Raw genomic sequence first — 21,141 nt, 5'->3', positions numbered from 1 at the left:
GGGCTAACTGGGAAATGCCTGGGGAAGGAGAGGGGGCTGGGTGGGTTCCAGGGAGGGAGGAGAGCTGGCTACAAAGGGGCCAGGGCCAGGTTCAGTGAGTTATGTGCTCTAACACCTCCCCTCCTCCCAATGCAGCTGGGGGTGGAACAGCAGCAGTGTGGGCTGAGCACAGGCCTGGGAGCCAGGAACTCCTTGGTTCTCCCCCAGCTCTGCCATGGACTTGTCAAATAGCCTCCCCTCTGCTGGTTTCCCAGGATGTAAACTGGGGCAGCTCCTTGCATCGCAGGGGTGCTGTGCAGATTAGTGAGCGCTTGCGGGTGCTAGGCCGACGCGCGCTGCTGGCCCCAGGGATAGTTGCCCACACTCCATAATGTGGAGTTTACCTGCTCAGTGTCCCTCTGATCTCTCAGCAGCCAAGCTCCTTAGACCTAGGGCTGATCCTGGCTGGGCCAGATGCCGCTGCAGGTGCCCACATGGCAGCCTGGTATTGCTTGGGCCCAAACTAAGCAACCTTCCTCAAGGGAGATGCACAGCTGAGGCCTGGCACCAGAGGCTGGGGAGCTGGTACCTTCCTTTCCAGTCTCTGCCCATCCTGGCCTCTGCAATGTCTCACCTTTTCCCAGGGCTACGGAGCCGAGGGAGGTGGAGGAGTGACGCCTGCCCTCACTCACGCCCTCTCTGTGCCCTTGTCATTCCAGTGACGCTCGCAACATGGCGCGGGACGTGCAGAACGCCTTCTACGAAATCGTGGCCGAGTTCGGCAGCATGACCCAGCCCCAGGCCGTGGACTATGTAAAGAAACTGATGACCAAGGGCCGCTACTCCCTGGATGTCTGGAGCTAAGCCGGGCTCCCGGGCTGGAAAGAGGAAGGATTCCCAGACGGCTGCTGAACAGGAGACAAACGGCCCCTGCCCCAGCCATTGCAAGAACGTGCCATGAAACTAAACTAAACCTTAGATCCCCTTACCTGGTAATCGCCCTTCTATACCCACCTCCCCCTCCGCTAGACAGCTCTTGAGAGCCCTGCGAAGGGCGGGGCAGGAACTGTTGGAACCCCCCTGGGTTTTCTGGAGGGAGACGCATCTCCACTGAGATGGACGGGCTCGCCCCAGGAACCAACAGAAGCCAGGGCTTGATGAACTGCTCCTGGGTTCCCCTCTCCTGCGGCGCAGGGCAAGGCCGGTTAACTGGCAGGGCTGCCCGCTCTGCTTTGCTGTCTGTGCAGCAAACCGTCTGCAGGACGCTCACTCCCTCCTCTCTCTGGAGCCGCTTCGTGCTCCTGTGGAAACTGTGACATGGGGGCAAGGGGCTGCCCTTCCTGTACCCAGCCCCTGGCTTCCAGCCTACCCCCTCTGGGCCCAGTCGCATAGACCCCAATGCCCCCTTCTCTCCCAGGGAGCTGCCTTGGTTTTTAACCCGTTCTTTGGGGACAATCTGGTGCAAGCAGAGCTACGCCCCCTGGCTGCTGCACGTGGGAGCCCAGTGCTGAGAGGGTCTAGCTCCCTTGCAGGGCATCAGAAGGTCTCCACTGGCAGAGGCCAGGATGCTGAGTCTGTGTCTCTCTTGCCCCACGAGACTTCCAGCACTCGCTGCTTGCTGGTCGTTTCGTGGGCAGAGCAGGTCCTGTCCTGCTGGCACTTGGCTTGAGCAAGAGGGCTGGGGTGTGCCCCCTCTTGCTGTGATGGGGCAGCCTGCAGCCTTGCCCACCTTTGAAATTCTCCTGTGGTCTGAAACCAGCCCTGGCCACCTGAGAGCCTGCGCCGCCTACCCTGGCCTCAGTGTGTGCCAGGCAACACCCAGGACAAGCCCCTGCTGGTGTAAACTCCTGCCCAGCCTGTGCTTGGAGGCCTCTCTGGTCCGGCTAGAGACCCGTTAGCACCTAGGGAGAGCTGTGACAGTCCTGCTCTGCTGCGAGGCTTGCCCCAGCCCTGGCCCTGGCCCCACAGGCCCTAGCAGTAAGTTGGCTGGTGGGGGTGGGGAGCTGGAGCCAGGGCTGCCTCCCAGCAGCTTAATGCTCAAGTCTCAGCAAATTGGGGACTCGCTTTGTAAGGTCCCAGCCCAGTGACAGAAAATCCCTCTGGAAGCCTGGGCCCTGGAAGGGGGAGGATGGCTCCCTCCTGAGCAGTCACTAACCTCCCTGGCCTGGGGTTTGTCTCTTATGTAGCCACTGCTGCGATGCCACCAGGTCAGGGACTTAGCGGCAGCGCTTGCCTCCACTGAACCTTGTTTCCTTAGTCAGAGGGGACAGGAGATGGCCAGAGCCTCCTCCTGTGAAAAGGGGGGAGTAATTCCAGCTACTGGCCTGCAGGGAGCCTCATGTGCAGCTGTAGTCAGCCCAGGGGAGCAGGGAGGAGAACTGGGTCCCACCTGGTTAGTTACATGAACTGAACCCCCCCTTTTCAGCTTCTCCAGGCCCAGTTTTGGTATCTGTGTTTTATGTTCACCCCTGCTTGAGATCTGCTCATGGAAAAGCTCTCTCAGCCTGTCCCATGAATGTAAATACTTTAAATATACTGTCCCCTTGGAATAAAACAGGGTCTTTATTTTGCCTCGTGCTTCATTTCAGCGAGAAACAGACCCAAGAGGCAAGAGCTGCAGGCTACTGCCACACCCTGCCACAAAGCCTCCATTGCCAGGGGGAAGGTCACCAGGCACTCCTTCCTTGTGAGAACAGCTTTACAGGTGACCTGCCCATGCTTCAGGTGCTAATCTGGGACCAAAAGACCCAGCTGCTGTCCCCTGCTTTGCCACAGCCTTTCCTAGGAGACCTTGGGCATGTCACTTAGTCTCTTCTTCCCTCTTTTCGGTGCAAGACTCTGCTGGAGAGATGGGGGGAGGGATCTGAAGTGCATCATGTCTCCAGTGTGTTTAAAACTCACTTCCCAAGGTGGCTGTTTCCTTGGTACCTGTGCACGCAGGCTCCACCTGACCTCATTTTCCAGTAGCGGTGAATCTGCAGCATGGGCTAGTCCCACATACGGACTTGAAGGGCAGCTCGCTGCTGGGATCAAAGCTAGCTCAGGTCTGGCTATACACAATGCTGGCACAGCCAGCCCCCAAGAGCTCAAACTGATTCAGAGTTTCTCACCTCATTGGCTGACTTTGGGCCTCTCCCCTTCCCTCCATACCCACCTCTGTTCATTCCCAGGCTGGCTCAGAGCTCCGCTTTCTTTCCAAACAGGCCTCCAGGGGAGAGCTGATGGAAAACCACCGTGTAATTGCAGCGAGTCCCGTGTTCATCAGCGTGATTAACGCTAAGGGCGAGACCGACCCACGTAACTTCCCCCGTCCGAAGGAAACGTGGACTGGCACTAAGCAGGCTCGATTCTAGCTGCCCCTGTGGCAGACACACCTGGGCTAGCTTGGCCCAGAGCCCTCCCCTGGCAGGGCGTCTTCCCCTTGCCCAGGCTGTATTTCATGCTGGGGGGGAGGCGTAAACCTAAGCAACACTTACCCCTGCCGAGTTACCCCTCAGCAACAGAGCTCTGGGCAGAGGCAGTGAGAATGGACAGGGCTCCCCCAAGCCTCTTCCTTCCTTTGAAGCAACATCTCCTCCCCCCAGCCTGGAACTACCCTGCCAGTGGATTAAGAGTGGTTGGGGTCAGAGACAGCTCCGTCACAGGAAGGGATGGCCCCCTTCCTCCCTTTATTTTGGATGAGCTTCCTGTCAAAGGAGGCACAGACATTAATACAGGTACGACAGTTCCCTCCATGACATGTCTTCCCCAGAACCAAAGCTCATTAGCTGATCAGACTTCCCCCAGCAGATCACAAGCCAGCAAGGACAGCTGCTCCAGCAAGGAGGTGGGAGACCAGCCCAGGGAACCTGCTGGCTAGGAAGTCAGAGCTCAAGCTACTTTCTAGCACCAGCTACACACACACACACACACTGTGTCCTGTATGGTTTTTGGCATCTCTTCCCTCACTCTGCTTCTGCTGCCCAATGAATTGATTTGGGGGAGTGTGTGTGTGTGGAAGGGGAGGCTGGGGCATTAGGCTGCAGCAGTTCTAGGATGCCCTTAAAGTATCCTGCCCGAGCAGAGAGGATGCAGAGCAGCCCTGGGCTGAAGACCAGCTGCCACCTCTGTAGTAAAGAGGTCAGAACACTTACAAAGCATGTTTTCTCCATCACTCAAAGGAGATTTATGGAAGAGCCAGGCCTTAGGGAATCTGCTCCCACAAGGGGGCTGGGAGAGCCTGGTTCCCGCAGCCAGAGCACTTCCACTGGGGACTCAGCAGCAAATAAGCAAGGAGCCCGTTTCCATGCAAAGGGGATGGTTGCTGAGCCGTTCACCCCTTGTGTCTCAGCAGCACTGTCCATGGGAGGGGGAGCTTGGAATAAGGTCAGGGCTGGGGGTTGCTCCCTCCCCCTCAGGCCCAGCTGTCCACACAGGAGTGTTCAGAGCAGAAGCCAGGTAAGAGGCTTTGCCCCACCAGCTGTAACTGGGGGAATTCAGTTCCCAGGTTACTTGGAGCGAGCTGGGTATTCATGGTAGTGGTTTGGCCTGACTCCTAAGAAAGGGGTCACATTAACATCAGAGCTGAGCACAGGTGGGTCTGGAGTTACTGCCCTCATCACCCCAATTCTGGAGCAAAGGGGGGGTAATACAGTCCCTGCCCCTTGGGGGGCAGAGTGGGACAATGACTGCCTGGCTGGCCACGGTGCCCTCAGGGGAGATCGCTCCCATCCTCCTGCATCGCAGCAGGTGTGCAGCGGCTCCAACTAAAGGCAGCATTTCCTGGGGCCAGGATTGGGAGGGAGCCTTGCACCAGTCAGGTGCATTGGACTTCAGCAGCCTGGTTTACTGGATCACACACATTCCCCTGAGGTTGGCTGCACAGGCCTGCCTCTGAGGAACGGGCACGTGTTCAAGGGGTGAGGAGGAACGTCGGATAGCAAAGCCTGAACTATGGCTAGGAGATGGGGGGGGAGGGGGTTGGAGAGAGCGAGCCCCCCCCCCCCCATCTCAGCATCAGCTCCTCTTCTCACTTGGCCTTCGCGTCTTGCTTCTGGTTCTGGAATTTCTGGTGGACGACCCGCAGGGTGGTGGTGAAATTCCCCACGAAGAGCACGAAGAAGGGGAGCCCGCACATGAGAACCTGAGAGTTTGACAGGAGACACTAGAATTAACCCACCAGCAGGAGTCCAAGAGGGGTGTTGAGCTGGGATCTCCGTGGCCAGCGAGAGGGGCCACGGCCCATCCATCACACTGCTCTGTCTCTTCCCTGCAGCCTGGCTCAGACCCCTCTGCATATGGCTCGGCTGCTGCATGTGGACATATTCCTGCCTCAGCATGGGGGGAGGGACTAGACCTGAGCTCCCAGCCCCACATTTCTCTCTGCCTTTGTGCTGAGGGCACAGGTGGGCCCTTCACCCCTGTTCTGACCCCCCCAAGGGGAGGGAGGAAGCCTGGCGACCAGACCCACACTGCACATGCCCCAGCTGAGTCGGCAGCAGGCAGTGAATGCGGAGAGGAAATTGCCAGAATCTGTGATCCTTACCCAGCAGAATGGCTGCACCCACCACCCACAAAGCAATTTTCCTCTTGCCTGGGCATCTTGCTGGGAGGACAAGGGCTGGCAGCGAGGGGGGCCTGGGGGCAGCAGTTTCCAAGGCATCATCTCACTTCCCTGCTCCACCACCCCTCCCTCCATGCTCCCTTTGCCCGGGCCGCTCGCTCACCTGCCATTCCTTGCACTGTGGATGTCTGACCAGACGGAAGAGGGTGACTGCGTTGTAAAGCTGCCAGAACTGAAGGAGACACAGGGTTAAGGGACGGTTTTCACAGAGACTCATGTAAGATGGTCCCCAGCGTGGACGTGTCCCAGGCCAGCGCCATGGGCCTTGCCTCCTGCTACCCAAATACCTAGCCTGAGGCACCTGGCAGCTCTTCCTGAAGATCGCTGGGATCTGGGGTAGCTCCACCTCTGAAAAGCCCAACTCACTAGGCAAGAGCAGGTGCTGCTCAGCAGAGATGCTGGTTTAAGTATTTAAGGAGCCTTGTTTTATGCACATCTCTAGCCGGAGGGGCCGTCCAGACTCCCGCTCCCCAGCTTCCTGCACCTGCCAGACGCCAGCATCTCCCAGGCACTCTGCTCGCACTAACGCGGCCTGGAATCTCTCCTCCCCTGGCACCTGGGCGGTAGCACGCTAGCCCATGGCGTTCGCGCCCCTTCCCTCTCATCTATCTCCAAGGCTGATGGAATTAGGAGCGAGCGCCGCTAAACCCATGAGAATCCCCGATCCTTTACAGCAGTGCTTTCTGGGCAGCACAGCCCCCTTGCCAACAGGCAGAGAGCCACCCCGGGCGGACGGTGCGTTCTCACCTGGCCAAAGAAGAGGAACGGCAGCAAGAAAGTGAGGCCCCTCCACATCCACGACTGGAAGCCCTCTGCAGAGACGGGACATGAAGGGGGCCTTAGAACTCCGTGCCTTACAGCTGTGGGTACGGGGCTGGATTCAGCCAGCCCCAAGAGCCATGCAGCCTTGGACACACAAGGGACACAGACGTCAGGGACAACCTTGGTGTCCTAAAGGATCCCACAGCCCCGAGAGAGGCGTTAGCTTCCAGACAGGGCCACCCGCTGTATTGGGTGAGCAGCATCTTAGAGAGCCAGGGAAGAGTGCTGGAAAGCAAGGAGGGGTGCGTGTGGCATGCTGCGGGTTAATGGTAGGTCAAAAGTTTCTATTTACAAGAACACTTGATTGCAGAAAATTTTATAAGGAACCAAAATCTTCCCACTCCAATTGGTGCCAGAGCCTCATGGGAGTTGTAGTCCAGATGGTCTGCACTCCCTTTCGCCTCTCTGGGCTGGGACCTCTGGCCGGACTACGTCTCCCTTGATGCACAACAGCCAGGGACCCCTCTGACGCGTGCCCTCCTTGCACTCAGAGGGGAGAAGCGGTGCGCCATAGGAGGTGCAGTCCTGCCGGAGAGCGACTGAGCCAGGTGCCCTAGAGAAACATGCCCAGTGGCCCCAAGCGAGGCAGACGCTTGCGGGATGACCCAGCCCATGCTCCCGGTCTGCTGCGCCGTAACGCCAGCGAGGGGAACCCCAGCAGTGCAACCGGCCCGGCGAGGCAGGGCTGCTCCGGCCCGCAGATGGCCGACTGGCTGCACTGAGTTTGGGGACGGGCCAAGCTGCCCCACGGGCCTGAAGTCAGGGTCGGGGCCTGATCGTTTCCAGGCCAGCGTCTCTGCTGCTACGACAGCCAGCTGGGTGGTAGACTGCAGCTTCCCGCCTGGGCAGGCAGCGGCGGGCTCCGTTTCGGCTTTGGCCACTGGCGGGAAGACGGGAAGCAACTTACCCACGGTGAGATCCATGTTGTGCCTCTCCCCCAGCGCCCTCAGCCGGTACAGGCACCCGCTCTGGTAGTAATACTGCAGGAACTGCACAAAGCCTGCGAGAGAGGAGAGCTTCAGGGAGGGGAGATTCCTGCCCAACTGCCAGCGTGCAATCCACTGGCCTGCAACAGGCCCTCCCAGCTCCGGGCAGTGCCCTACGCAGGCCAGGCCAGTGCTCCGTCACCGCTTCCTGAGCCTGCAGGGCGCCAGGGAGGAGAAACCGTCTCATTGCCCCAGCCGGCCCATCAAAGAATCCCCCTGTAAGCGCTGTGGACCCAGAGGGCATGGCTGAAACAGGCCAACAGGAGAGGGACGCAGCCGCCAGCCCGCTGCTCTGGGGGCTCCCGCTGGGCGGTTCCAAGCAGCCCTGCTTTCCAAAGCCCAGCACCCAGGCTTGCTCCCCGCCCACACAGGGACACTCACTCTGATACATGGAGAAGGAGAGGAACTGGTTTCGGAACATCTGGTACATGAGCCCGTCTGGCCTGCGGGAGAGAAGAGACGGCTGGGGATGCTCGGCGCATTACCGCGTAGGGAGAGCCCTGCTGGCATCAGCCTGCTCCATGGGTTTTATCCGCGTGTCCCCCACAGCCCCATCCCCTGGCTACTCCCTTTGAGGCCCCAAGGGCTGCAGGGACCCAATTCAGGGGGAGGCTGGCCAGAGCCCGCCCAGGTGAAATCTGTCCTCTAACTCATCGTGACCCAACTGCGAGCCAGGGGGGAGAGGGCAGGATGATGCAGGATGCACAGCGACGGGCAGAGATGGAGACTCACCAAGTCAGCATGACGCCTGAGAGGAAGGTAGAGACGTAGTGATGGAAAACCCACCAGCCTTTGATTCTGGGGGACCAGAGAAGAGGGAGACAGACTGAGACACAGGTGGGGCTAGGTTTGCAAGGGAGGCGAGGGCCAGGCTGGCCCCTCCAGCCAGAGGAGACAGGCCATCAGTTCCCCCCCTGCTCACAAGGAGCAGACAGAAAACAAGGCCAGGGCAGACGCTCAGCTGGCACCAGGATGGTGCTGGCACTATGGCACGAAGCAGTGACTGCCGTGCCCAGGCTGTAATCAGCGAGCCAGGCTGCTGGAACTGCTACCCCTGAAGCTGTTGGTTCTCCTCCCATGGCCCCATCCCAGACACCGCTGACCCTCCCCGGGGAGTGCTTCACAATAGTGAGCAAGCTGTTCTCCCAGTTAGCAGAGGCGACCCCGAGTGGGGGGGTCTCTCGCCCGCTCCCCTGGAGCTCGGGGCAGCTCTAGGAGCAGAGGCTAATGCAGCAGGTAGGGGTCGGTCTGCTCAGCCTGTGTGCTGCCCCTCCTTGGCGAGGCTGGGGACACAGGGCTCAGATGGGTTCAGCTGTGGGAATGGGAGGGCGGGACCCTGCTCACCTGGACCCGTTGGTGATTAAGATGCACTCGCGGATGGTAAGGGTGCAGTAGTACCAGACCAGCAGGAAGTTAAAGACGGCGTCCGTCACCCTGTCACACACAAAGCGGACGGTGAAGAGGGGGAGCAGAGCAGGGTCTCTGCGGCTCCACCGGGGACCAGCCAGACATCACTGCAGGGCGTCTCTGAACGCCCCCCTGCAGGAGCGTTCGGCCCACATGCAGAGCAACGGCTTGGGGCTGAGTGTCTGGCTCACTAAACAGCTTCCGCTACCACGGAACGGCTGGGAACAGCCACACCAGCGCCGCAGGGAGGCAGGGATGCAACGCAAGGCAAGCTCTCCGGCGCATTCCCACTCCTGACCTGCATGCTGCCGAGAGGCAAGCTCTGGGCTAGCCTCTAGGGGCGCGGCGTGGCAGGACGCAGGGAACAAGTGCAGGGAAGGTAAGAGAGGCACTGAAACGCGAGCAGGTCAGGCTGTAAGGTCAAGCTCTTTGGGAAGGACCTGAAAGCAGTGGCGTGGCTCTGGAATAAAGACAGGAGCACACTTTTGAGAAGCCAGGGGTCTGAGCGCACCCCCGAATGGGCATTTCCAAGCATACAGTTATTTCAGCGGGGGCCACCAGCTCTGGTCTCAGTGGGGAGCTGCTCCAGCCACAAAGAGAGGAGTGGAAGCCTCTCATGTTAACCCAGGTGCTGAGACAGGTACAGCGACACCGACTGGCCAGTGTGTGAGCGTGCAAAAGGGTCACCAGCTATTTGGAGAGTCCTGATTCCCTAGCCAGTTACCGATCTTTGACCCGGTCCAACCATGCTACCCCTTGGATGCTACCTCCCTCACGCTTTCAATGAGATGGAAATTTACTGCAGAACAGACACCAGGAAAATCCCACCCTACTGCGGGGTGGCAACTTGTGGAGGTGCCTTGTTCAGCACCTGGATTGCTCCCCCAGGTGGGTACCGTTCCCCATGGCCGGCCAGCCTCAACCTCATCAGAGCCCAGTGGGCTAGCAGCAGACACACTGCACGCCTGCAAACCGGATCCAAGCTGGGGAGACGTGACCGTCCCCTTTCCAGTCCGTTGTCCGGGATCCCATCTCCAGCCCACCAGGGGAACGTTTCAGCTCAAGATCTTGTTACCTCCAGCAATCCTATTGTAGGCCCACAGTCCTTGCAGGATCCTATAGAGGCACCAGTCTGCAGTTTGGTTCCCATCATTCGGGGATGGTAGCCTGAGCCAGAAGCTACTCAACCCGGCACCTTCCACGCGAGCCCCATGCACCTCACCTAAGCAGTCTGTTAGCAGACCTGGCTTTCAGCCCAGGAGATGGTCTCTGTTGTAAGGCTGCCCACATGGCTTAGTGAGCATCTCGCTACAGACTCACCTGGAGTTGAGAAGGAACCTGCAGGAGAAGGAGATGATGAGCAGGATGATGGTGAGGTAGAGCTTGAACTTCTCGTACTCATCTTTATAAGCAAACCTGCAGGGAAGCACAGCGAAGGGTCACGGTGTGCGGAGAATAAGCCCAGTCTTCAGGCAACGATCAGTGGACAAGGGCCATCTCCCGGGGCTACAAAGAGCAACCGGGTAAACCTGAGCGACCCTGCGGCCGTACCAGCTTGGACTGTGAGCTACTGGGTCTCGGTCAGGAGACCCACGGCGCTGTAGGGAAGGGTGCTGGGGCTCTTGGTTGAGCAAGTCTTGGATTATGTCCCAACATGGCATTAGGGGTCTCTGTGCTGCCAGAGGCTCCGCCTGCCCTTACACCAGCCCCAACCCACCAACCCTAACGGGGAGGGAAGAATGCCACCTACTGAACCACTAACAAACCTGTGTTTTCCCAGTACATCTCCCATCAAGGCTTGACCGAAAGACCCCTGCCAGAGGCAGGAGAGTTGTAAGAACATGCAAGAGAAGGTCAGGTGTCAGAGGTTAACTCTAGGGAAGGGAGTGTCCTAAACCCAGCCCTGGGGAGGGTCAGCGTGACAATCAGTCTGCTGGCGGAAGAGGGTCTCTGCGGATGCCGGGACGGGGAAGAGTGCCGGTCAGCGCTCAGCACTGCAGCTCGGCTTGGCCAGGGTCACGGCCAGACACGCTCACGCGCTGGCAGAAGACGTCCCGCCTCGCCAAGAGCGAAGGGAATTCTACTGCCCGTAAGCGGCCGCAAACAGATGGGTAGCAGAGGGGCATTACTTAGCCTGCTTGCTGAGTAGAGTCACATTCACGTTCCCAAGCACCAGACTCAGGTACAACCTAGAAGAGAACGGGAGGAGAAGTGAGAACATACACAGGGGGTGTACAGCACTCCCCCTCCCGCCCACTGGGGCGGGGAGCCAGCTGCACCGCTGTGACAGTGGCCGGACTTGCATCCGAGACTGAAAGGGCTCCTGCTGCGTGGCTAACGCGTGGCTATCACACACACGCATTGTACAGGCTTCAACGCCAAGCATTACTACGCTCACGCTCGGCACAGACGTACGTAGGCTGATTCATTCATCTGTCGGTCCCAGGAACACCGGCTGGGACAGGCGCCTGTCCATTTTCCACTTGTCAAGGACGCAGCCACAGGTCTGTCACTAGCACAGCGGAAGGTGGCTTCTGCCCAAAGCTGCCTCGGGCACCCGCAGCAGTCTGGATAAGTATGGCCAAGTGCAGAACCTGTGCCCCCAAGGACCTCCCCACCAATGCTCACGAGGGTCCCCGGACAGTGGGCAGCACTTGCTGGGGACGAGAACTCTGGACCAAATTGGGGCCGTTGCTGTCACAACCAAGTCAATGGCAGGAGGATTTAGGAAATTCACTAATGGCAGCCATTAGCACGAGCGGGGTATGGAGACAGGAACCCTGCAAAATATGGGGCCGTTCCCACCCCAGGACTGCGATGGTTACTCCTGCTCTGCCAGCCTGCAGAGTAACTGCTGAATGGAAGTCTCCCTGCTTAGCAGCACATTGCAGATGCTGTGCGGGGGAACCAGGAACGCAGGCAGCCCTGTGCTCCGCTGCCTGGTAACACACCCGAAACATCCCGCCTGGGACCTTAACTCCACCCCCGGGCTCTCACCTTCCTAACCAGTGATACTAAGCAGCATTTGTCACTGTTCCCACCCCCCCCCACACTTTACTGCACTAAGGAGAGACTGTGACCCTAGAATAAACATTTGTTCAAACACCCCACTAATGGGCCTCTTGCCCGGCCAGCGGGAGGTCGGCCTGCTGGTCACGGGGCAACACCAGTGCACGCTGGAGAGCGAACGAGCATCATGCCAGCAGTGTCCAAAGACACTGCTGCTCCAAGCAGCCAGCCCCAGGGGTTATACTCTGCTCTGAATTGGCAACACACTGTGCCAAGGCCCCTAGCCTAATCGGTCTCTGGCTGGTTACTCTGAGGTTTTCCCGAGCCCGGTGGAAATGGGGGCTTAGAAACTGAATCAGGAGGACGGGGATTGAGAAGAAGTGATGGGAAATTAACTTGCACTAGCTGTGTATCAGGTCTCTCACTGACATACTGCTAGAGTCTGGGCAGTTTTTGGCTGGTAACCCAAGCAATCTCTGGTAACGGCTGTATAGAAGTCAATAGCTTCGGTCCTTTTACTGCTGGCTAAGACCCCAAGACCATGGGACGGCTTCTTACCCATTCTTCTTTGGCAAATACGCCTCCATTTCAAAGAAGATGCTCTGCCTCTCTTTGATGAGGCTCTGAATCTCCCGGATGGACTCTTCCTGTTCGGCGGTTATCGAGGACTTGCAGCTGGGGAAAGGAACATGACTTGGTCTGACAAAAGGGACCAACAGCTGCTGCTGCGTGACACCGTCCCACCGCAGGACAGCACGACAGCAGGAAACGAGAGATTAATTCAGAACTAACTGGGGGATGAAATCTGGGAGCTAATCCCTGGGTCTGCCCCCAAGTTTCTGAATGGGACCTAGGCTAAGAGGAAGCAGGGTGGAAACCAGCATGAACAAGCATCCACCAATTTTCTAAGCCTAGGAAGTCAGCGTGGGGAGCTGATGTTTAACGTGGGCAAGGGATGAAGGAACGACTGGAGAAAGGAAAGGAGGGTATGAGAGAAGCAACAGATCCTTCATCCTACCCTGCCGCCATGGTTCACCTACTCCAAACAATTCCTCCCCGCATCAGCACCCCACAGTGTAGGAATGCTGCTCGCTAGGCTCCCACGCTCCCTCCAACCAGGGCTCCGCAAGGATCGCCTTATGTTTTCCCATGTAGCTCTTTACCTTTTGAAGGCAAGAGACAGCTCCTTCAGCCGCTTCTTCTGCCTTGCAATGGAACTGGAGATCCCATCCTGCAGCTTGGTTAGTTCTTCAAGCTTCTGCTTGTACAGCTTATGGGCCTCCTGGCAATGGAAAGAACAGATCAGCGGTGAGCCCAGGCGCCTCAGCTGGGAGCCTGTTTAATTCTCCGGGAGGCTGCAGGTGTGAGAGGGAGGGTGGGCTGGGGATTCAAGCAGAGGAACAGGAGGCAGGACCTTTGAGAACTATCCCCGGCTCCACCGCCAACTCGTGGCATCCGCTTGGGAAGTGTATTTGCCCCTCCGTTTGGGGCTGGAAACTCACTGGGTAAATGCTTGGAGACCAGAGAAGCGGGGTTTGCTTCCCTGGCCTGATGCAGCCTCTACAAGCAGTGGGAAGTGAGCCCAGAGCCAAGCGTCTCACCCCCCGCCCCCTTCAGTCCCAAACTGGGATTCAGCTTCCCTTAGAGACGGTCTCACACCCCTGCCCCCCCGCGTAAGCTTGCCCATTGTGTTCCATTGCTCCTCATTGCCGAGAGCAAGTAGTTGGCAAGGAGCCACCTCCAGCTAAAGCCTAGACTAGGCCTCGGACCCTGGCTTCTGTTCCCAGCCTGCCACCGACCTGCCGGGTGACCTAGGGCCTCTCCCTGCCCCACGCCGCCATTTCGCTTCAGCCCCGGGGAGCCAGCCAGGGCCAGCTGACTCAGCATTTCCCAGCAGCCTCCCACCCAGCCGGGGAGGAAGTGCGCACAGCTAGGACCTGTCTGTGACAGAGGGGAAGCTGCTGAACTAAAAGCCGCCCTATAGACCAGGTGTCCGTGAAGAGCCCAGCATCCAGCCTCCAACCGTGGCAGATGGTTCAGGGGAAGGTGTCCCTGTAACACCGACTGGTCCCGTATTGTGTTGACTGACATAGCCTGCGGGAGGAAGGAGCCCCTACCTTCCCCCAGCTGGTGATCAGAGGTTATGTCCTGCAGCCTGGCACGGGTGGTCTTTGAAATGCTGCCCTGCCTTGTTTTATGTTTAGGAAATCAGTGGTAGCCCTTGCCACATCAACGCTTACCCTTCTTTTGAAAGTCTGCTGAGAGATGCTACATGTTTGACATTGATGAACAATTCAGAATAGCACCGTCAACTAGAGAATTAAAGCTGAGCTCACAATTAATCTTATAATGGACCTTCAGTTGCAGATCTAGAATCTCAAGCCCTTCTACAACTTTTACCAGTAGCTCTCAAAATGCTTTAGGAAGTTGGTCAGTATCATTATCCTCATTTACAGTTGGGGAAACTGAGGCACAGAGCAGTGCAATGACTTGGCCAAGGTCACCCAGCAGGTCAGTGGCAGAACTGGGAACACAACCAAAGTCTGAGCTCTAGCCCAGTGTTCTAGCCACTATCTTTTTAATTACTTTTATCGTGTCCTGCAGCAGGGAGTCCCGCAGGTTAGTTCTACTTTGCTGAAAACAATTCTCCACCCAATTTAAATTTGCAGGCTTTTAATTTGCACACTGTGGTGCAAGCAGACCAGCTTTGAGCGCGCTGTGGAATATTTGAGGGCTGTCATCTCGCAAGTTGCCTCTTAAACGGCATGTTCTTGACCCCATTGCTTGTAGCAGGTAAGATGAAGGAACTGAAGCTGTTAAGATGTTAGATTACATCTTTGCCTGCTTTTCACAAATTGGCCAAATCAAGAGCAAAACAAGGATAGGTCTTTCAAGAGCAGGTCGCTTTCCCAAGAACAAGACTGTCCCTTATATTCTGCGGGTGGGGGATGAGAGCAGATTACATCACTTCTCACTCTGCCTCCTCAACCCTTCACACAGCAACTCTGGTACATTTCACTTAACCCTTCTGGGGAGAGGCACACAGATGCTCTTGGTAAATCAGAACCAGGGGGCTTGGAGTCCAGCACATCTTGAGACACCAGTGAAACGAGTTGGCTGGTCTCGCTCAGGTGCCCCTATTTGCCCCAATCAAGAGACCACCAGGCAGTTTGTGCTTGAGAGTCTCTGGTCTTGGAATGCTGGGGGGTGGGGTAGGGTAGAGGTAAATTGCTGTAACTGCACGGGAGAGTTTGCAACAGTTCATTCCTGGCTGTAACCCATGCCAAGCAATATAGCCACCCTGATTTCTGCAGAGCTACTGGAATCCCACTTCTCTGAGCAGCTTCCTCCCCCTAGGCTCCAGCAGTGAGCCGCTGAATGGGAATATGCATAAACAACCACCAGTGGGGCTGGAAAACCCCCTACTCTATGACTAACTCCTAGAGAACTCCCATGTACTCTGCTGGGTGTGTGTTAATGGGACTTGGCCACCCATAAATCACTGGGCACGACACTCAGAAGTTCGGAGCAGCTGTAAAAGCCTTCGCGGGAGCCAAAACAAGTGAACACAGTACTTGGCAAGAGCTGCAGTCATTCAAGCAGATGCATCAACAGCCAGACATCTAGGAACCACTGACGGTACCAGAGGCGGCTGTTTCTGAGCCAGGACACCCACAGCTTTCCACGCAGGGGAACTCAAAAGACCTTCACTGATGCCTAGTGTGTCCCCCTCCCCGAGGCTGAGCGTTTCCCTAGAGCGTAACCCCTTCCCTAGTCCTCAGCAACGGATGCCCTGTCTGAAGTCACAGCCCTGATAGTGGTTAATCATCTGTGGTCGCAGCTCCGGGACAAGTTGAGTCCTGGTGTAATAAAGTACAGCTCCACTGACGGCAGCTCTTTCTTTAGCCCTGTGTGCCTCGCCAGGGAACGGAAACATTGGGTAATCTGTGGTAAGGTTCACTGCACTTTGCACTGGGGATTCCTAGCAGGAGGCACAATGTCTAAGTCATCCATGGAGTCACAGCAGAAGCAAATTTTCACGGTCACTATTAAAGGGACAGGATGGTCCTAAGGGTTAGGCACTAGCTAGGACTTGGGAGCTCAGGTTCAGTTCCCTGCTATGCCACAGACTTGTGTGTGGCCTTGGGCAAGTCACTTAGTCTCGCGGTGCCTCAGTTTGCCATCTGTGAAGTGGTACTTCCCTACCTCACAGGGGTGCTGAAGATTAGTATCTGAGCACCTCCTAATTCTTTAGAGTGACAAGGGCCATATACGGCCCTAAAATAGATAGAACCTTATACTGAAAGGTGTGTTAAATATGCCATTTCATCTACTATTTGGTATAACATATCTGCTACTAGGTGTGAGGCAAGGAAATTTTATCCCATTTCGCACAGGACACAGCGACGTACCCCAGGACACACAGGTAGCCTGCAGCTGAGACAAAACTGAAGCCAGGTCTCCCAAGTCCTCGTCTAGCGTTCTATCCATTATACCACACATCCCTCTTGTAGAACGCGGCGCTACATATGCCATGCAAGCTGGCTTTGCTGTTCTGGGGTGGGATTTCTAAAAGCAGGACTTGGTGCTGTGTCACTTAGATGACTTTGAGACGCCCCCTTTGAATCTGATCTCTTTCTCATATTAATAAATCTTGTTCTGCAAGGCCGCTAGAGTGACTGATTAGGAATTTCACAGACTGTCCCAAGAGGGAAAAAGCCATCAGCATCTGAGGGGAGCCGGTGAAGAAAGGCTGTCCTGAGTATACTCTGTATCCTTGGTCTCCATCAAAAGGACATGGACAGAGGAATCTTCTCCCCTAAAGCATGTCACCAGTAGGTCTCGGATCTAACTGACACAGGAACCACCCAAGTACCATAGACAAGAACCAAGTGGAGAGGAGGGGAGTTAAAGTGTATTCATACCAAGTAGGTCACAAAATGCTTTGGAGAAGAACATATACTATACATACTGTCATGTAAATCACACCAGGCAGGCGGACAAACACACTGTAGTGTATTCACTCCATAGTGAACACATTAAAGCATTCCATCATTTACCAAAAGGAAAATAGTCAAGAGGCAGAGAGCCTACCAGTAAAACAGATGTATCTTTGAACCTGTCCACAGACAACAGACTTCCGAAAGAGACCTTAAAATGATTGTTTCCTTTCCAGCTGCATCCACACGAGATGTAAATCCCAAACAGCTCGGCCCAAAAACACACGAGGGCTTCCCCAGCCAATGAGACTGTTTTGTCCTGATTGTCAAGGACAGCAGATAGCCAGTATGTGACAAAGCAGGAGAGACATAGCAAAGGAAGTGTGAACGGGAAGGTCACCAACACTCCACTGATCACTGACTGACAAAGTGTACATGAGGGAAACTGACAGCCAAACATGCTAGACTCAGTTACTGAATGATAAGCTTAGCAGCAATTAAAACCTCTTGCTTCTCACAGACAGGGATACAACATGGGGACTGCATGGTTTTCTGCTATTTCACCTCTATTTTTTTTCTTCTACCCTTGCCTGAGATCACACCTCCAGTGTGTGTTTTGACACTAGATAAGAATCACTGGGTCACAATTCACTCAGCAGCCTTATACTTCCATTAAAGGCCACCATTCCCCCCACATCTCCCTGCCACAGCATGAATAAAGTCAAGATAAAAATTCCTTCCAGACTAGAAGCTTGACTGGCCACAGCAGGACCATTTCTCACTATGCATTTATATATGGGTGACTACTGAGGTAGAATGATTAATATTGGACATAAAAATAAATGAGAATAGATGCTCAAAATGGCCACTCTTGCATGCCTTGACTATCTGCTTTCCTCCAGAGCTAGAGATTACAGATTGTTGTTTTAAGGAAGTTCTTTTGCAAATGTTTAGACCTGTTGAGGCAAGAACCTTTGGCAACATACAAAATAAAGGAGACTAGAGATATTCTAAAATCAGCAGTTACTCGTGTATCACATCCACCCTGAACAATACGGGACTGGATGAATGCATCTCCAAAGGCAGTGCCACACCATACCAGCACTCCATGGCCTGTACTGACTGCCCATTGAGGGACCTGTAAGGTGGGGGGGCGGGAATTTCCCATGAAGCCGTTAATTGTTGGTGATCTGGTTGCCTTACTGCCTCTGCCCTCACACAGCACAACGGTTGTGATCAGCGGAAGTGCTGGAGTCCCCTGGAACTGGGGGGGCCGGCAGGGTATTTTTAGTGGAGGGTCCTCAACTCCAAGATGTATGTCCCCCTCTTCCCACCAGAGCTTGGGTGTACCACCCTTGTGGGCACAGTGCAAGGGTCAGCGTTTCGCAGGGACATGCAGGGCACGGTTGAGAGGCTGTGGGTGGCAGCGAGGCATGCTAGCCCACTTCACTGCCACAATCGCGGGGTTCTCGGCAGGCAAGTCACAGCTTGCGTCCCAGGTGCGCGTCGGGGTGGGTTATCAGTGTCTTACTGAGGGGGCAGGTTCGAAGCAGCTTTGTGAAGCCCCCAGAGTGTGGAGAGGCTGCTGGGGCCCCGTGGCTGCTTCCCACATGCACCTGCTGCCGCCTCCAGGGAGAGGCCACGCTCTGGTCTCCTCGCCCCCGGCCTGCTGGGCCTGCAGCGTGGAGCCCAGAGCTAGGCAGCAGTGAGATAGTCCTCCCAGCCCAGCCCTGACAGTGGGGGAGCCCCAGCCCTGGAGACAGGCACTGTGGTACCCCCATAGCTCCCCAGCGCCTGCCCCCGGTACCTGCCCCCCCATAGCTCCCCAGTACCTGGCTCCTGCCCCTACCCGGCACCTGCCCCCACACAGCTCCCCAGTATCTGGCACATGCCCACCCCCCCCAGCTCACCGGTGCCTGCCCCTCCCCCCCCAAGCTCCCCAGCACCTGCCACCCCGGCGCCTGCCCCTCCCCCCCCCCCAAGCTCCCCAGCACCTGCCCCCCCCGGCGCCTGCCCCTCCCCCCCCAGCTCCCCAGCACCTGCTGCTCCCCCCCCAGCTCCCTGCCACCCCCCCGCCTGCCCCTCCCCAGTACCCACCGCTCCTCCCCGCAGCTCCCCAGCGCCTGCCGCTCCCCAGTACCTGCCACCCCTCCCCCCCCAGCTCCCCGGTACCTGCCCCTCCCCAGTACCTGCCGCCCCCCCCAGCTCCCCGGTACCTGCCCCTCCCCAGTACCTGCCGCCCCCCCCCTCGTTCCCCGACACCTGCCGCTCCCCAGTACCTGCCGCCCCTCCCCCCCAGCTCCCCGACACCTGCCGCTCCCCAGTACCTGCCGCCCCTCCCCCCCCAGCTCCCCGACACCTGCCGCTCCCCAGTACCTGCCGCCCCTCCCCCCCCAGCTCCCCGACACCTGCCCCTCCCCAGTACCTGCCGCCCCTCCCCCCCCAACTCCCCGACACCTGCCCCTCCCCAGTACCTGCCGCCCCTCCCCCCCCAGCTCCCCGACACCTGCCCCTCCCCAGTACCTGCCGCCCCTCCCCCCCCAGCTCCCCGACACCTGCCCCTCCCCAGTACCTGCCGCCCCTCCCCCCCCAGCTCCCCGACACCTGCCCCTCCCCAGTACCTGCCGCCCCTCCCCCCCCAGCTCCCCGACACCTGCCCCTCCCCAGTACCTGCCGCCCCTCCCCCCCCAGCTCCCCGACACCTGCCCCTCCCCAGTACCTGCCGCCCCTCCCCCCCCAGCTCCCCGACACCTGCCCCTCCCCAGTACCTGCCGCCCCTCCCCCCCCAGCTCCCCGACACCTGCCCCTCCCCAGTACCTGCCGCCCCCCCTCGCTCCCCGGTACCTGCCCCTCCCCAGTACCTGCCGCCCCCCCCCCTCGCTCCCCGGTACCTGCCGCTCCCCAGTACCTGCCGCCCCTCCCCCCCCAGCTCCCCGGCACCTGCCCCTCCCCAGTACCTGCCGCCCCTCCCCCCCAGCTCCCCGACACCTGCCCCTCCCCAGTACCTGCCGCCCCTCCCCCCCCAGCTCCCCGACACCTGCCCCTCCCCAGTACCTGCCGCCCCTCCCCCCCAGCTCCCCGACACCTGCCCCTCCCCAGTACCTGCCGCCCCCCCCCCCCAGCTCCCCGGTACCTGCCCCTCCCCAGTACCTGCCGCCCCCCCTCGCTCCCCGGTACCTGCCCCTCCCCAGTACCTGCCGCCCCCCCCCCCTCGCTCCCCGGTACCTGCCGCTCCCCAGTACCTGCCGCCCCTCCCCCCCCAGCTCCCCGGCACCTGCCCCTCCCCAGTACCTGCCGCCCCTCCCCCCCCAGCTCCCCGACACCTGCCCCTCCCCAGTACCTGCCGCCCCTCCCCCCCCAGCTCCCCGACACCTGCCCCTCCCCAGTACCTGCCGCCCCTCCCCCCCAGCTCCCCGACACCTGCCCCTCCCCAGTACCTGCCGCCCCTCCCCCCCCAGCTCCCCGACACCTGCCCCTCCCCAGTACCTGCCGCCCCTCCCCCCCAGCTCCCCGACACCTGCCCCTCCCCAGTACCTGCCGCCCCCCCCAGCTCCCCGGTACCTGCCCCTCCCCCCGACACCTGCCCCTCCCCAGTACCTGCCGCCCCCCCCAGTTCCCCGGTACCTGCCCCTCCCCCCGGTACCTGCCCCTCCCCAGTACCTGCCGCCCCCCCCAGTTCCCCGGTACCTGCCCCTCCCTCCGGTACGTGCCGCCCCCCCCCCAGCTCCTGCCCCTCCCTCCGGTACGTGCCGCCCCTCCCCCCCCAGCTCCCCGACACCTGCCCCTCCCCAGTACCTGCCGCCCCCCCCAGTTCCCCGGTACCTGCCCCTCCCTCCGGTACGTGCCGCCCCCCCCGCAGCTCCTGCCCCTCCCCGGCACCTGCACGTGCTGGAAGCCGCCCTGCAGCTCCTCCCAGTCCCGCAGACACTCGCTGACCGAGGCGCGGAGGCTCATGGCGGCGCCGGCGGGTCACGGAGCGGCAGGACCCGGCAGCGCCGCTCCGCTCTCCGCGGCCTCCGGGCGGGCGCACTTCCGGGCCCCGCCGCGGCCAATCGTCCAGGGCGTCCTGAGAGCGTCATCCGGACGTCACAACCAATCGGCGCTCGGGAGCGGTGCTTTGGAACGCCACGCGACGGTGGGGGGAGGGGAAGGTGGCGGCAACAACAGCCTGGATGGGGGCGGTGTCGGGGGTGACCTGGGGGAGCAGCCCTGGGGGGCGGGGGGTGCTGGGAGGTGACCTGGGGGAGCAGCCCTGGGGGGCGGGGGGTGCTGGGGGAGCAGCCCTGGGGGTGCTGGGGGGTGACCTGGGGGAGCAGCCCTGGGGGGCGGGGGGTGCTGGGGGAGCAGCCCTGAGGGGGGGTGCTGGGGGGTGACCTGGGGGAGCAACCCTGGGGGA

At 58.9% G+C, this 21,141-nt stretch overlaps 2 protein-coding genes across 7 annotated transcripts in view; one reads left to right on the top strand and one right to left on the bottom strand.

The window, feature by feature from the left end:
* The window catches only part of LOC102945437 (NADPH--cytochrome P450 reductase), a 57,788-nt gene extending 55,241 nt beyond the window's left edge, over positions 1-2,547 (top strand). For all 6 annotated transcript variants that reach the window (XM_007067109.4, XM_027829344.3, XM_037880873.2 and 3 more), the window contains one exon: positions 699-2,547. In XM_007067109.4, coding sequence (XP_007067171.2) covers positions 699-843 — 145 coding nt within the window. In that variant the 3' untranslated portion in view covers positions 844-2,547. The remainder of the gene's footprint in view (positions 1-698) is intronic.
* A 1,066-nt stretch (positions 2,548-3,613) lies between these two features.
* Positions 3,614-20,879, bottom strand: TMEM120A (transmembrane protein 120A). Its single transcript, XM_037880876.2, has 12 exons — positions 20,625-20,879; positions 12,969-13,087; positions 12,364-12,480; positions 10,926-10,985; positions 10,117-10,212; positions 8,734-8,823; positions 8,122-8,187; positions 7,771-7,832; positions 7,311-7,403; positions 6,329-6,393; positions 5,685-5,753; positions 3,614-5,101 (listed from the first exon to the last, which is right to left on the bottom strand). The coding sequence occupies exons 1-12, from the start codon at positions 20,697-20,699 to the stop codon at positions 4,988-4,990; spliced, it is 1,026 nt and encodes a 341-aa protein (XP_037736804.1). The 5' UTR covers positions 20,700-20,879; the 3' UTR covers positions 3,614-4,987.
* Positions 20,880-21,141: the final 262 nt, after the last annotated feature.

The sequence above is a fragment of the Chelonia mydas genome, chromosome 17 (genome assembly GCF_015237465.2).
Source record: "Chelonia mydas isolate rCheMyd1 chromosome 17, rCheMyd1.pri.v2, whole genome shotgun sequence".
Classification (NCBI taxonomy): domain Eukaryota; kingdom Metazoa; phylum Chordata; order Testudines; family Cheloniidae; genus Chelonia; species Chelonia mydas.
Note: the sequence above shows the minus strand (reverse complement) of the source record. Positions and strands in the feature narration are given on the sequence as shown.

What these genes read in the sequence shown, in the direction of transcription:
- TMEM120A (XM_037880876.2), bottom strand. Translation starts at nt 20,699, where the DNA reads ATGAGCCTCCGCGCCTCGGTCAGCGAGTGTCTGCGGGACTGGGAGGAG. An exon ending in CGTTCCTCTTCTTTGGCCAG is followed by an intron (nt 5,754 to 6,328) that starts GTGAGAACGCAC and finishes TGTCTCCTTCAG; the next exon opens with TTCTGGCAGCTTTACAACGC. An exon ending in CACAGTGCAAGGAATGGCAG is followed by an intron (nt 5,102 to 5,684) that starts GTGAGCGAGCGG and finishes TCAAACTCTCAG; the next exon opens with GTTCTCATGTGCGGGCTCCC.